Raw genomic sequence first — 17,330 nt, 5'->3', positions numbered from 1 at the left:
TTTAAAATTTTTTGTTATGTACTAAAGTTCCCCTTTCTCAGACCTAACAATCCATTGGGCAGATTGAGTTGATAAGTTTCTATCCATCTGCATATAATGGTGTGCCCAGCCCAATCTTGAGTCAGGTACATACTGCTGACTCAAGTCCTGATCAAGATCTGAATTTTAAACATTGGGTCAGCCATCAAGTGTTCTACCACCCAACCATGCTGTCAAGATTATTTTTAGTGACAATAGTTTATTGGGTGAAATTAATTTTTTTCTAATATACAAATACAATAATTAATTTGAGGATGTTGGTCAAGCAGAGCTGTGTTTCTCTAGTGAACTTCAGGATGTCAAAATGTCTGGCTGATGTCAAGCATAGCTGTGTTTCTCTAGTGAACTTCAGGATGTCAAAATGTCTGGCTGATGTCAAGCATAGCTGTGTAGGTTCCTGTAGGGAGCTTCAGGATGTCAAAATGTCTGGCTGATGTCAAGCATAGCGGTGTAGGTTCCTGTAGTAAGACCCAACAGACCAAAGCACAAGAGAAAAACATCTTTTGCCAGCACTAAAGCTGTAAGTTCTTCATCTCCATATAGGGTCAACATTTCTACAAACACCTGAGAGAAAAGGTCAAATCATTCATTTGTGGGAGAGATCCAAAAGTAACTTTAGTTAATTGTGCTAGAGTAATAGAAAAAAATGCTTGGCATACCGGTATTATAATAGACATCAAACCCCCACAGAACGATCCAAACAGTGCCATCAACAGTTCGATGTGAGGGGCTAGGGTGGCGATACTGACTAGTAGGAATACAGAAAGATATCAAACTTTTCTTCATTACAAGCATTCTCCTATCTGACAATAGCTGGTTCTACTATTATTGCAATATCGTAGGGCTACACTAATTGCTCATTAAATACAACTACCTAGGCTAAATAGATAACCATGGCTAGTCTTTAATTTTCACCCTTAGTATCTGCTATTATTAACAGCCGTTTTTTTTTTCAACTATAACCTTTAAATACGTACTCAGTCACGGACAACATAATTATTCGTAGACATGTATATACATACATATAACCTATATGTGTGGGTGTGGTACATGAGAAACAATGAGTAAGCAAATGCTAGTGAAAATACGCTAGTGTTCCAAGATTGGAAATGAAGAAATATGTCAACTGATTGGGATTTAGTTAGCAAAACGATTAGCGTTTGTATTAAGTGGCTCTCTCATGCGAAAAATGACTTTTAGTAAAGCCATTTTGTGTCGTCAACAGAAAATAAAAGAAAACAAAGAATATCTCCAACCGGATATTTAAATACTAGCACTATGTCCCGTTGATCAATTAGTCTAGCAACGCTGGCGTCTAATTGTTTTTTCACTGCCCCTTTCGGCGCCCCCCTTGGGATGGCGCCAGGGACTGCCGCCTCCTCCCATCTAGGTACGCCTCTGCACTTGTTTTTTGTTTTGAGATTCTATTTTAAGAAGTTTGCTGTAACGGTACTCAAATTATCGTGTTCACATACACATATGGACAAAATTGCAAAACTAATGTTTTTCCGACTCAGGGGGGTGTAAAACTTCGAGATTGGAAAAAAAAAAATCAAGATTTTTTTTTCACGATTACTATAGGCCTACTTCGTATACGAGAAAGTAAAAAAAGAATAGGCCTACATTTTTTATTATAAAAATAAATGTAGGCAATTTATTGACAATTATCTATCTGTTAGACTTACGGTAGCTATATTGGTAACGATAGAACACAGAGGCGTATCCAGGTTTTCGTTGAAGGGGGAGCGAAAAGAGCAAAAAAGGCGCTGAATTTTTAACACGTTCTATATACGTGTATTATATATATATATATATAATTACTAGATGTATGTCATTACTGCGCTATGATGTAAAATAAACTGAAAGTAGCACTCTGAAGAAATAAGGAAAAACACAATGTAGGCCGACAAAACAAAAATTGTATCAATCTAAACAACAACAAAAAATATACACACACTACAACCAAAAACAATGAACCTGACACAAACTGGTTTGTAAATTTTGTAAAAAAAAATTTCTTACATAATAATTCCTGGGAAATTATTTAAGGCAAGTGAAATAGGGGAAATAAAATCACTCTCTTAATATAAAATAAGTATATATCTACACATTTAATTATAAATGTCAAAAAAAAAAAAATTACTTTAGAATATAATGAAATTGTGTAACACTATTCGTGTTTACAAAATGTTTTTGTCTATAATCAGAATTTAATATATCGTCATCATAAATGCTAAAGTATTACAGCATAACGAAAGTTCTTAAAATCAGAGTTGGTATAAAACCACGCTTTTCGATATATTAGAAAAACATTCGGAATAACAGCCTACATTTAACTAGATATTGGTCTTTTAGTTCAGATCATATATTTTTAATCCACTACTGCTTCTTTGTTTTCTTTAGATCATTTTTTAACATAGTGATAGGTATGGGTTAGATTACAGTATTGATCACACACCTCTTTACTGGTAATTGCAAAAACAATATTCACAAAGTTTGACGTTTAAGAAGCTAATTTTCTGGCGACATGGTACTTTGGTACATCATTACGCGTTTTTCTACATGTACTTAACAGATCAGTTCGGGGTATACAGTTGCCTTAAACTTAACACCCCTCTTGCTAAGTGGTACTACCTGTAGAGGTTTTTTAACTAACCCTAACCCATTGGAATGCATCGTAATGGTTATTTTTAGAATGGCAAGCTGATGCAGCTGTTAATACATGTTGTAAACGTAGACACTACTAGACTATTGCAATAATGCTTAATTGCTGCATGAAAAGAAATCTTGTGATTTACATAGATGTGCCGACCAAAAATATTTTTTTAACAAATTCATTGTTTAAAACTTTTGAGTTTAAAAAGTTTCCAAAAAGGCGCCACTTTGCTGAAAATGGCCACAGGGGGAGCAGCCGCTCCCGCTGCTCCCCCCCCCCCCCCTGCGTACGCTACTGATAGAACATAACATTTGACCTATCGTGTACAAAAATATTTTACAATAAACCGGGAGTGATCTCCCCTAAACTTTCTCGAATATTCTTCCATCACAACACTACAGGGGATGGCACGTCTGGATATAGACATGATTTTAAATCCATTTTTAATTACTTAAACTTTTTAATAATAGAATAGAATCTCGTAGAAAAAATAATTGTGACCAAGTGAACGCCAAACAAAATGTGTATAATAGTGCGGAATATTATTAGTACAATATGAATTCACATGTGTTTTTTGAGAAATAGGAAATAGCGCAAACTACTACTTCCGATCAACGAAAATAACTCAAAATTTGAAAGAAGGCAGAGAATTAGATCTTTTACTTACAATAGTAACTTACATGTGAAATTTCATTAATCTGAAACAATACTCAAGCTATAGGCTATTGAAAAATTGAAAGTTCCACTTCCGGTTACCGGAAATCGCCTAAAAGTTGATACAGAACTACAAATTTGATATAATTATAATACTAACATATGAAATTTCATCAACCTAGCTGTAACGGTACTCAAGTTATCATGTTCACAGACACACACATACAGACATACGGAAAAGATTGCAAGACTATGTTTTTCCGACTCATTGAGGTATAAAACGTCGAGATTTGGAAAAAATCTCGATTTTTTTTTTTTTTTTGCTCGATTACAATACCTTATACTCTGTATACGAGAAAATAAAAAGTTATTTTATTATATTTTATACGAGAAAAATGGCCCGTTGAGGAAAGATACAACGGGCGCTAGGTTGATAGTGCTGTCTATTTTCTCTAAATTAAAACCAAAATCACCACCTTAATTCAATTTAACAGGAAACGAAAAATGACTTTGAAAACGGATTTGTATCCAGAATCGGTACTTTAATTTATATAGTCATATGCATGTCCCTACCGGAAGAAATGCATGAAAAAAACAGTGCACGCTAAACACTTTTTAGATTAGAAAAAGTTCCCCCCTCCTGGGAGGAAAAAGTCTGAAAGAAACACTGGTGTCGCGCTTAGCCACTACCCGAAGAATTGCATGAAAGAAACTGCAAGCAAACCACTTTTTAGATTAGACACATTAATTAGGCGGTAATTTTAATTTAATTTTAGTTTTAGAGTATCGATGACGAAATTTCTTTTGAGTTGGGGGGGGGGGGGGGGGGGGGGCTTAGACGTTCTTTCTCGAGGGTGGGGCTTCGCCCCTACCGGAAGAATTGTATGAAAGAAACTCTTCACGCAAACCACTTAGATTAGACAAAATTGGCTTTTTAATTCAATGTTTGCTCGAGAATCAATGACGTCATATTATTTTGTGCACTCTTCCGGCTTTCGACTCTTTTCTACTCTATGCTCAATATGACGTCATATTTCGTTTCCGTTTTACTATGAAAGTTTTTAATTTGCTTGTGTTTTCTCTATAGCGTTCTTGTCAGATAGATACATAGATAAACAGATAGATACACAAACAGTGAAACTATTAGTATTAATTTTTGTTAGGGATTGTTACGTCCCTTGTATTATGATATATATATTATGGTTACGTCCTTGAAGTGTTCACAGTGTCTTTGTGGTGTGTACATGTAGTCAGTTAACAAAAGGTAGAGTCAGAGACAGGACGTGTCTTCTGAGTTTTGTGTATATAAGAATAAAGTACTAGAGTTAACTCAAAGAGCTGTGTCTTAAAATGTAAGTGTTATACCAGTGAACTGGCAACAACGTTGACATGGCTTGTTCAGTCTGCATTTAATATAATTGTAAACATCATAGAACATGTTACAGAAGAATAAACTATTGTATATTATTGTTCAGAAAGACTTAAACATTTCAAAACTATATTGAGCCAAGTTTAATGATCACATCGGCAGCCCGGCTTCTATTCAACGTGGCAACACCTTAGGAACATGGCAATTACTTACATATGATGATCAGCAACACTGCTCTTGTCAGATACTCTAAGACTTGGAAAGCTGGAGATGATGTCCTATGTAGAAACCAGTTTTCAATCACTGGCCAAACAACATTGATGGGAACATAAAACTGGACGGCAACTGAGATGAAAACTGCGACAGCGAAGCTTACGTTGACCAACTGGTAAAGGCTAAAAATTAGGGGGGGGGGGGGTATGTCGGAAAATTATCTTGTTACATGAGTGTTATCATTGAGGCCTATAATCTTTTTTTTAATGTATGCTTGTTCGTTGCTTGATGGCAAATCTGGTCTCAATTGTAAGCTATTTCGTCCGAACTTGCCAGATACAAAATATAATTTTTAATCTGATTTGACATTAAATTAGTCATTAACATTTATTAAAAGATAAATAAGTTTACTAATAACAGTGGAGTAATAAAATTAAGTACTAGTACTAGCAATCGCACAATCAGCTGACGACGGTGGAATGTTTTATTTATTTATTTTGTACACCTGGTTAATACCTCGATAACAGACCGAGAAGGAGCAGATAATTATCTTTTAGAGATTGCAAGCTACTGAGTGATGTAAATTCATTTAAAAATTACTTCATACGTTAGCAGCAGCTCCCCATGCTCTAGCACCATCCTCAGGCTGGGACGTGACTTTGTACACTATTGCCCCAGAAACGAGTATCCTGAATGAAAACCGTGAGGTAGAACAAACCTCGTTAGCCGCCCTTGTGCCCAGGTTCTCGCTGTCGCTATTAGAAGCTACCGTTTACACACATTTCCTCATTATATTTGTTTAATCAAACTCGTTTACATAATTATTTTAGTCATCAGCTTGAGTGTTTATAAAAACTGAAGTAGGTTAACTCACATCTGCTTTACTGGGAGGTTAAGAGTGATGGCTGCAGCAGAATCTTCTCCAAACTTCAAATATCCGTAGAAACCAACTGCCGTGTACATGGCAGTAACTATCACCATAGCCAGGCTAAGAACTCCGGACCATCCGCCAAAATCTGACACGTTTTGCATTCTGTTCCTCAGAGGAATTATCTACGTAAATTTGTAGAGATAAAGGGACAAAGTTTGTTATCAAAAGGATTGTTGTCAGTCTGAAGTAGTCTATTTTTTAAATATCATTTATTTATATAAGTAACTAGCGTACCAGTCGCGCGCTTTGCTGGAATTTCAGACAATGTTTCCTGTTAAAAGTATATATTTTCTATACAAATTCTATTTCGGGGGGGGGGGGGGGGGGGTGACGGTAGACTTTCTTCGGGGCTCTGCCAACCCCCCCCCCCCCCCCCCCCCCCCCCCACTGAGAGATGCCTGGAAGAAACTCTGATCTCAGAAATAAATAATTCAAGGACACTCTTTATTCTTTATGTTAACCTTGTTTTCTAAAACTGAGTGTAAACGGCGTCGGCGCTATATTAGCCGTTGAGTCGCGGGTTTGTTCCAGTTCTACCCAGACGCCATTAGACGTGATGTATGTACGGTTTGACCACTTAGGCGCGAAGGGCGTCGCGGGGCGCTGTCGAGAACCACCGGTTATACTACATCAGGAGCGCCAGGTTCGATTTGCTCATTGAATGTAGTGTTCCACCGGGCCCCAATTGTAGGCCGCTCTTTAAAACGAACGTAGGCGCTGTTACGGGTAGTAACAAGTAGTACCGGAGCGCCGAATCGCACCCTGCTGCGGACGCAGGAGGACATGCCTAATTTGATTTTGTGAATGATTAAATAATTGAGTATAATTTTTATGACGGATGAAAGATTTATTATGTATTTGAATACTGCGACCTACTTAGGTCTTTTTTAATAGTTAGAATTTATTTGTACTCAATTGGCATTGAGCTCCCTTTTATTAAATGACGTCATTTTCTTTCTAACCAATTTGAAGGTGTTCACGACTGTGCTCGTGATACCTGTGTTTTTAACCCCCCCCCCCCAATGGCCCTAGACCAGGGGTCGGCAACCTTCGGCTTGCGATCCGCATGCGGCTCTTTTGGTGTCGAGTTGCGGCTCTTCAACTCCATTCACAAATATTAATAACTAGCCGTCCCGGCCAGGCCCTGCTCTGGCCTCTGTGAAAACCTATCTGTAAAGAACCATGACATGTGTGTTTTGTAATCAACATATATACGGCATTGCCCACCTTAACCACAACTAACCAAAACCAAAACACACAAAAAAAAAAGAACCGCGAACATAACACAAACACAACACAAACATAACACAACCACAACACAATCACAACACAAACAAAACACAACACAAACAAAACACAACACAACGCAACACAAACAAAACACAACACAAACCGGGACGGCTAATATTATATAAAATTGTATATCTTCTTGTAGTTTGGTGCAGTTGTCTATAAAAGAGCTTTCTGAAACCTATCTGTAAAAAACATGACATGTGTGTTTAGTAATCAGCGTATACCCGGCATTGCCCACCCTAACCACACACAACCAACCAAAACCAAAACAAAAATAAAGAAAGGAAACATACGCAAACACTAATACAGACGATAACACAAACCCAAACCCAACCACAAACACAAAACCAACCACAAACACAAATACAAAGAGAAAAAACCCAAAGAAAAAAAACACAAAAGAAAACAAATACGAAAAAGAAAGAACGAAAACGAACAAAATCAAAACGCAAACCCAACCACTAACGCAAACCCAACCTAAACACAAAGAAAACACAAAGCGAACATAAACGCAAAGTGCTCACAGTCTAGCCCGGGGCGCCAAATTGCACCATGCTGCGGCGCCGGCGGAATCGCCTGTTTCAGCTTAATAAACGACTTTAATACCCCAACGTATTCATAGTTTTTGCACTCACTTAAACGAACATAGGCGCCAAACCGAACACGGGAGGCCCGGGGCCCCAAAGAGCACCCTGTCTGGGCGCCAGAGGACAATTATAATACTCCAAGCTTATCCGTAAACGGAAAGAAATAAAAATATAGGACATGTAGGACATGGCTTATTAACTGTTATTGATTTAAAAAAAAAATTAGTAAACAGTAAGTTCAGTGTATAGAATAAATAAAAGGCAGTATTAAAAATACCTACAGCATTTGCACTTGATCAATCCCCGCTAATTATGTAATTATTTTTTTTCCCAACACCAAAACAAAGTAATAAAAAGTAAATTATTTTCCACGAATGCAATGTTTTATAAAGGAAAGTAATTGTGTTTTCCTAATTTATCAAAGGGAAGTAAGTGCTAAAGGACTAAATATAAATAATTTTCAGACATAATTAGAATTTTTTTAAAAGATGATATTTTTTTTTTAAAATTGTGTTTAATGAACATGCCGACAATTATTACTATCAGTTTGAGAAATGAAAATTATTTCCCAACACTTTCAGTATTAATTTTTTAATAATCTTTCATAATCTAACACTTTAATCCATCGAGGTGTCTTTTTTTTTTCTTTTCTTATATTCCTTTGTAATCCTCGATTACAAACATATAAACAAACAGAATTGAACTTTATATATAAGATTATTTTTATAAAACCAACGCTACTATTAACATGAATTACTTCATCATTACTATAAACAAAATGATGGATGAGTTCACTGAGAGTTCACTGTCCTAGACCAGGGGTCGGAAACCTTTTGAGACGGAAGAGCCAAAAGTTACAATTTACCAAATTTCCAAGTTTTTAAAGAGCCACTAACATTTTTATTTCAATTTTATAATTTTTATAAGGAATATATATATATATATATATATATATATATATATATATATATATATATATATATATATATATATATATATATATATATATATATATATATATATATATTAAATATGAAATAATATTTATTCATATAAAAACACACATGTTTTGCAGAATAAATATTAACGTATTTTATCTAGCTCCGCTAGAATAATAAAATTAGTAATCAAATTCTATAACTTTAATTATTGAATACTATTTACAATAGTTTGGCCTTGCCTGCCATTTGAAAGTTTGTTTAAACCTGGCTCATAACTTGTTTTCAATTTCAAGCACGCCTCTCGAATTTTATTATTTAGTTGGCTTCTTTACTTTGTATTATATTTATGCAAGAAAACGCTTGTTCGCATGAATATGTTGGCCGGACGATCGTCAGCACTCCAAATGCCAACTTCTTCACCTCACTGTAGCATACTGGAAGACTATTCCATCTGTCACATAATAGTGCTTCCACTCGCGGCATTTAATGCTCTTCAGTTCTTTGAACTTACCACTCCACAAATGTTTGGTTTTCAAATCTAGCAATTTCATTTGAAGCGAACCAGCATCAACTCCAAATAGCTCAAAGTTAATCTAATTTGTTTTCGTGTTGAGAGGATCTACTATGAACGCCATAGTACTTGCATTTCTTTTTAATGGCTCAAATCTCTCAGTGAACTCATCCATCATTTTGTTTATAGCAATGATGAAGTAATTCATGTTAATAGTAGCGTTGGTTTTATCACGACATTTTTTTTTTCAAATTTTTTGAAGTAAAGTAATTTACCGCTTTCCGTGTCTTCAACAAAATGACGTAATTTTTTGTTCGAAACAAATTTCTTTAAGCAAGGCATATGCTGGGTTTTCCTTGCTTTGAATTTTTACATTTTTACATTTAGCTCCTTCAGTTTCTTTGTGATATCCTTCATTAAAATAGGAAGTAGTTAATATTCTAATAGAAAAGCGAGTGCTTATTGTTTATGTTTATTATTATATCGTTCATTACCGAGTGTTGCAGAACAATATTTTAATGATTTTTGAAAATAAAATAATTATTAATATTTGTGAATGGAGTTGAAGAGCCGCATCTCGACACCAAAAGTTGCCCTGTCCTAGACCTTAGGTTTTCGCTGTCCCACAATCCATCGGTGATGGAGAGATATAAAAGGAGAATTTCAGAAGACACGAGCCGCGAGACACCCACAGAGAAGAGCCTAAGGCAGTGGCGTAGCTACCGTAAAGCTAGCGTAAGCAAGGCATAGGAGCCAAGGCAAATAGATTGTAGGAAAAAAAAGTCACAGGAAAAAAACACAGGAAAAAAACACAGAATAAAGTCACAGGAAAAAAAGTCACAAATATATATTTGCATGATATTTGTTAATACTTTTGTGAATTAAATATTTAGAGAGCGCAAATTAACTTAGGATTAATTAAATGTAATGTAATGTGTGTATGCTGTATACGAATAGTAATTTTTATAATTCATCTAAAAATACTTAGTATGAAGTTTTTAATTATGTTAAACTTAAGATTGGTAGCATTTAATAGAATGCTCCAAAGTCCACTGTTTTCATCGTGTTTTTTTTTTAAATACCAACATTAAATTACCGTGAAATGGTAAGTTCATTGACTTGCTGCCCTCAACTCATGGCAACAATAGTTATGTGTAGTTCAACCACCTTTACTGCCCACATTTATCACGCTCATTACACAACACAACTTAGGATCAAAACAGAAAGCCGACAAGGTTCAAAGGCTGACATTGACGCAAAACGTCAACAACACAAAATATGTTCGGACAATGGCTACTGAGGAGAGGCCGACCATAGAATAGCCTACGTAAAAATTTGCCTAAATTTCTTTTATAATTAACTTTTCTACCGTGTATTTAACTAAATACATAACAAAAGTTGAGATTGTTGTGTAAATTATCTTAGAGTATTTTCACTTAGAATTGTTATAAACCATACTGCTTTTAACTTCTAGAAATAATGTATTCTATAAAAAAAATACAACCCACAACAATAAACATACAAAATTTGACAGTTCTTAACAAATAAAACAAAATATTTCTAAAAACATTTTTGTGACTTTTTCTTCTGTGACTTTATTTCTGTGACTTTTTTTCCGATAAAATTTTTCCACTGTGACTTTTTTCTGTGACTTTTTTTCCTAGCAAAAACTGTGACTTTTTTTCTGTTTTTTTTTCCTGTGACTTTTTTTCCGTTCACCGGCAAATAGGAGCCCTTTTCCTTCTTTAGATTTTTGGAATTTTAAAATTTGTATTTTCAAAAAATTTTAAAAAGAAAAAGGAAATCAAGTTTGTTTTCTACTGTAGAAGTAATAAAAAAAAAATGACCAAACCTTTCTCAGTGGTGAGTGGGGATGTTCAAGGCCCATCGGTATTAATAACACTATAGGCATTGTTGCATTGTCGGGCAAGTCGTTGAGAGAATTAGCCTATACATAAACTTGAACATTGACTCTTTTGTGAGATTGGCATCCGGCACCCGCAAATTTATACGCATCTTTCAAACTCTCTATCCCACCCCCACAAACCTGCACCCCTCCCCTCTCAACTCTCTGTCATCATCGAAATTCCATCCATCCATGATTACAATTAAGCCATTTTTTAAAAATAACAGCTGTGGACAGTGTTTTCACAACAAGCTAAGCAGAAAATGTGTCAAGGTTTTTCAAGTTTTAACCTTAACCACAATTTGTTTGTTGATCTAATTCATCTCTAAACAATTTGCCGCTACGTAAAGATTTTTGTTTATCTCTCTCCTTTTCCTATAGGCATTAATACAACAATTATCCAATCGCCAAGAAACATTGGGAAGTCGGTTAGAATAATTCAGACAAACCTCTACTGACCGTGAAATCTCCTACCACAACCCTATACATGAGGAACAGTGCTTCCCTCCTCTAAGCGAAACCAGAAAAAAACTCTGACTCCTGCAAAGTTTACTGCCATTAATTTTTTTTTTATTTTGTTCGGAGAGCGGCCCCTTAAAAGTAAGGCGGTTAGGTTTGCCACCTTGAGTTTCCAAGCGGCTTTCTTAGCACCTAGGGTCAGTTAATTGGGTGTCCTGCACAAGAGATCAGGGTTACTGTTTAATTCAACGGTCAAACTGCACAGGTGCATCAGCCGGCGCCCCGGGTTCCCCCTGAGCACTTCGGCGCATACACGTGTTTTAATGAGCGCCATGTCCTACGGATATGGAGGGCTACTATAATCAATGGCTAAAGAAAATAAGGGGTGTCCTCCAGCCGCCTCGGCAATAGTATAGTTGGGCGCCTCAAGTATTTCCATTATGATGATGTCATGAAACAAGTTGTAGATATGCCCTTTAGGTCAGAAACTTGGCCATCCTAAGTATCGAACATACAGAAGCAGCTAAAATGGACTTCAAGGAACATATTAATCACTTTGCAAACTTTTAAGAAAGAAAAAAAAAAAACAAGTCTAAATAAATCATGAGCAACTTTTTAAAATTTGTATTTGGTTAGTGGCGTCTTAAGTTTCTGTATCACCCGGAGTCACCCACACCCCGTCTAACAATTTTGTATTTCCGGTGGAGTGTTACCCCCTCTCCTTAATATTTTATTATTTTAACTGAATAAAACATAGTTTTGACAGTACATTTTACGAGTTTTCGTCATGGTTTCACGCCTAAATTGTGACACATCCGTCCCCGCCTTGTGAAGCTACTGTGTTAGGTTACTTAAAGGTTACAGGCTTACAGTTAATTGGTTGTTTTTTTCATAAAAGTGATATAAAATCTAAGGTATTTTACGCTACGGGTACTATATAATAATACCGTATAAATACACAACTATTGACGTATAAAATACATAATTTACAAATCAACGTAGGGGCACAATAATAATTTTTGCATCGGGGCCCGAAAATCCTAGCTACGCCACTGGCCTAAGGCATCCATGTTGTTATATTTAAACTAGGCAGTAATTACCTTAAAGTTCAAGTGTATTCTGTATTTTTGTATTCTTATTTTCCTAGTGTAGGTTGTGTTGATTTATTAGGTAACGTATCTAGTTAGAGGTGTATGTAATATTCATAAAATAGTAAGTTGGGTTTTCAATATTATTATATACTCTCTTCATTGTATTTTTGTAGTTAAACTTGTTATATTTTAGAAGGTTTCGGTTCTGATTAAAAGTTTCTATTAGATTCAGGAACTCCTTTTATTCCTATTTTTACCCTAAACGCTAGTTAGCGAGTTAATATAGAGTTTCTGTTTTAGTAGTCTTTTATAATTTTTATTTAGATCATCAGTCCGGAGACCAACCCCGAAAGAATCAACACCTTCACTATAATTCAAGAAGCTACTCAATCTTTTATTTTTAGTTATTTAAATAGTATGTTTAAAGCAGTAGAGTTGCATGACTAAAAGCAATGGCGCATAAAATAAACATGAAAAATGCGCGTATAATATCGTGGTAAATACTATTTTATATAGGAAATGTTAATTAATTCTTAAACCCTTAATGAAGCATCAAATTAATTAAATTTGATGTCAGGTTGCATTGTCATCATGTTTTGACCCAAGTGCCAAGTTTTAAAGAAATTGAACGATTAGAAGTGGTCGTAATTTTGCTCGCCCGTTTCGATTCATGATGAGAAACAGAGGAAGCAAGTTAAAGGGATATGCTAAGTTTTATTCCATTAAAAAAAACCAATTTAACATCTAAAGCATTTTAAATACTTTAGTCGTGATTGGAAAATTAAAAGTAAGCACTAAACAGCAGAATAAAGTTTAAATACAATTTCGGTTGACATGGAAACCCAAAAAAAAAATATCCGCCATTTTAAATTTCTCGGCACTTAGGGTTCGGGTTAGGGTTATGTAATAATGCACTAAAAAGTAGAAAATAAATTATAGACTACTATTTAAATAACTATAAAGAAAAGCGTGGGTCACTTTAGTATCTATTGGATACCTTTACTAATGTTAAGGAAGACACCCACGCTTTTCTTTATAGTTATTTAAATAGTAGTCTATAATTTATTTTCTACTTTTTAGTGCATTATTACATAAAAGCTTGTTATTAAAACGTTTTTTATGACTTTTTTTTTCAGTACTTTACATGTTTTATTTACAATAGAGTTACATGACTAAAAACCATTGCGCGCCTACTGAACGTGATGGCGCAGCCATTGAACGTGATGGCGCAGCTATTGAACCTGATGACGCGTGTGGTGTGGTTGGATAGACATGTCTACTAATTCGGTCCAAATTTTAATTAATTCATAAAAAATTAATTAGGCATCCAATTACGTCAAATTTAATTTCAGATTGCATTGTCTTCATGTCTTGACCCACGTGCCAAGTGTGAATCGTATCGGTCAAGTAGAAGTTTCCGAATTTTCACTCCGGCGTTTCGGTCTAGACAGACTGACGACAGAGGAAGCAAGTTAAATAAAAGCTTGTAAAAATCATGTCCATATTCCGAGTTATATAAGAATATTCAAGAAATTTAGGGGAGATCACTCCCAGTTTATTCTATTGACAGAATCGACAGGCCGCAGAGATGTCTTGGGACATCGTTGATACATGTCCCCAATTTCCCGGATCGTATATATCTTTTACGATAATTGGGAATGAATTATTTTCGTCAGAATCATTTTCAGAATGGCCGCTTGATTTGTCACTATGGTCGAAATTCGTGAGGTTTGCAACTGATTATTAATGACTCGAGGACTCATTATTACCGTGATCACCACAAATGGTAGTACTCTCATTGTAGTCCTTTTTGTTACGTTCTACATTTTCGACATTGAAATCCTCAACCAAATCAAAAAGTTTTTGATGTTTAACGACTTTCTTTGGATAGTGTATGTACTTGTCCAACGCGCCTGCTTGTGTTGTATTAAATTCTTCTCTTAAATTGCGTTTCCTCGCTTTTGATGCACCCGATTCATACTTGCGAAATCTATCACTGTCTCTTGTAGCCCTGGTGTTAAGGAAAAATAGCGAAATCACTTTGAAGCAACGCTAAGGCGGTCCACAGCGGCGGGTGATAGTATCGATATTTTCTCAATTTATCGAGTGTTAACAGTGGCATTCAAAGTGTGTGGATGCCGGAGAAAATAGCAAAACATTAATAGATTTCGGAATAAGCTCGAATCGTGAAAAACACTGTTTACGGCTATAGATATCCAAATGAAATGACTCTCAAATGGAATCACGAATGCTCAGTGGGGTGGGTGACAGTTGGTGGGGTGAGGTAAAAGATAACTGTACATTTAAATCTATGGGATGCCAAACCCTAAAATCAGTTCGGGTACTACGTAACTGGATCTCTGACCGCAGCCATTCAAGAGAAAGTGCGTTTTTATAGAGCGTCCACGTATTAAATTACAGGTTAAGACCGCGTTCTCACAAGAGAAGGTTCGTGTCTATAATTAGAAAGTGAACCATGTGACAGCCAGATTCACATTATTTATCAGTTTCGCGACGGCATGCTCGGACTGCCGGTAATTTAGACGTTTGTGAAATCAGGAGAACTTTACCATAAAACATTCTCGGCCCGATGTATCAAACAGTATAGACTTTATAATTTGTTTAGTATGCCTACACTATTTTAAAACAAGAATCACTATGGTCTTAACTATTATACTGAATATCCCTACAACAATTAATTAAAATAAACATGTGCTTAATCACTCTACGAATACCGTAGTTTACCAAATGAATATGGACATAATTACTGTATAAATGCCTTTCAAAAATATAAAAATATATACAAATATATTTAAAGATGGCATGACAATATATAAAATGAATATGATCATAATTACTGTATGGATGTCTATCAAACGTATCGTGGTACATAAGCATAATTACACAAAAGATGCCCGTACAGGGTATACATTATGATTTTAGGGATAAATACTCTGGTCGTCCAGGGCATGTCCCCATCCGCTCCCCCCCCCCCCCCTCCTCTGCAAGCCATCATCAGATCACTGACTGTTTACTACATGCATCCCCGCCTGCTCACTAAAAAAACAAACAACGTCTTCAACGGTCCACATACAATAGGGTATCTCATTACGTGTTTTCCCGCTTTTACCTCCCATGTCAGGTCGGGGGGCTAATTCGCGACCGCCATCTCCAGTCACCTCAGGACAATTGCGAGTCGACTGTGCCAGCGATGTGTGACACTAATGTCTTTCTTTAGAATAACGGTCTGTCCCAGGCCATGTAGAGGATAACTCACTAACATCACCCGTGGCCTCAGTTTTAACATACAACAACTTCGGCCATTTAGGTTTTTTTAAATTTAATCCAGCAAAGGTTATTTAAGTTTACAAACTAATTCAGACAACAATGGCGGTGCTGAAACGCGGGGCCCCTTCAAGCGCGGGGCCTGGGGCGACCGCCCCGTTAGCCACTCCCCTAACGCCGGCTCTGTGGTCACCAATACTCATGAACAATTTGGCAAGCTAAACAAACGTCAAGACATAACCCACCTGTGGGGCCCAGAACAACGAACAGCCTTTACCCAGCTTAAGACTGCATTGACCACTACGCCGGTTCTGGGTTACCCTGACTTTACCCTACCCTTTATTCTGGAAACAGATGCCAGCAGCTACGGTTTAGGCGCAGTCTTAAGCCAGAAACAGGCGGATGGGGTGAAGGTAATGGCCTTTGCCAGCAGGTCACTCCGCCTGAATGAAAAAAAACATGAAGAACTATAGTGCCCTTAAATTAGAACTTTTAGCTCTGAAGTGGGCCATGGCTGAAAAGTTCAGAGGATATTTGCTGGGCAGTAAAACATTGGTGCTGACCGATAACAACCCCCTCAGTTACATCAAATCGTCTAAGACCGGAGCAACTGAGCACCGTTGGATTGCAGACCTAGATGTGTTTGACTTCGAGATCAAGTACAGGTCCGGCAAATCAAATGCCAACGCCGATGCCCTGTCCAGGTTTCCTGTGGACAAACGTGCGGCAAGAGATCCCGAAGTGCAATACTCCGGGGTATACCAGGTCACCACCCGGGTCCCGCCAGAGGTGGCAGTATCAACACCCCAACCTGTCCCTCTGGAGGCCCACTGCCATTTCCTGTCTTCGGCCCTGTAGATCGGGTCAGTTTCTGTGTGGGCGCGTGGCGCACCTCATGCGTGGAGTTATTTGTTTTTTTATTTACCTTTATATATTTTGTTTGTATGGAAGCGACTGCCGATGTTTCTCGTTTTATTTCATTTTCGTCTAAAACGAGATAGTGAGCATCGGCAGGTCTGGTACACATGTGGTGTGTCCTATTCGAAATACAATTTTATATTTCCTTGGCGTGTTTTGGACCACGTGGTTTAGGTCTTTATGTTTAGGAGGGTTTCCTACACTGGTGTGAATGTGTGTGTGTAATTTACTTGATTATTTTACTTTATTATTATGTATATTATTATGCATATATTGATTGTATATATTGTTTTGTATATATTGTTTTGTATATATTGTTTTGTACGTAATGTTTTCTACGTAATGTATTGTACGTAGTGGTTGTACGTAGTGTTTTGTTTGGCGTGGACTTATGGATGTTGAAAATGGATTAAGGGAGGTTTCTGTGTGTCAGAGCCTGGACCATCCTAGACATCATAAGTCGGCGCAACACCATCA

At 36.5% G+C, this 17,330-nt stretch overlaps 1 protein-coding gene across 4 annotated transcripts in view; it reads right to left on the bottom strand.

The window, feature by feature from the left end:
- Nucleotides 1–30: 30 nt before the first annotated feature.
- Nucleotides 31–17,330, bottom strand: part of LOC131941747 (proton-coupled amino acid transporter 2) — a 61,857-nt gene continuing 44,557 nt past the window's right edge. For 3 of the 4 annotated variants that reach the window (XM_059301218.1, XM_059301216.1, XM_059301217.1), the window contains 4 exons: nucleotides 5,806–5,984; nucleotides 4,932–5,113; nucleotides 699–787; nucleotides 31–603 (listed from right to left, as the gene is read on the bottom strand). In XM_059301218.1, coding sequence (XP_059157201.1) covers nucleotides 457–603; nucleotides 699–787; nucleotides 4,932–5,113; nucleotides 5,806–5,984 — 597 coding nt within the window. In that variant the 3' untranslated portion in view covers nucleotides 31–456. The remainder of the gene's footprint in view (nucleotides 604–698; nucleotides 788–4,931; nucleotides 5,114–5,805; nucleotides 5,985–17,330) is intronic. The other variant, XM_059301215.1, reaches the window with a different exon arrangement.

The sequence above is a fragment of the Physella acuta genome, unplaced genomic scaffold (assembly GCF_028476545.2).
Source record: "Physella acuta isolate Inbredline_101_S28 unplaced genomic scaffold, ASM2847654v3 ptg000372l, whole genome shotgun sequence".
NCBI lineage: Eukaryota > Metazoa > Mollusca > Gastropoda > Physidae > Physella > Physella acuta.
Note: the sequence above shows the minus strand (reverse complement) of the source record. Positions and strands in the feature narration are given on the sequence as shown.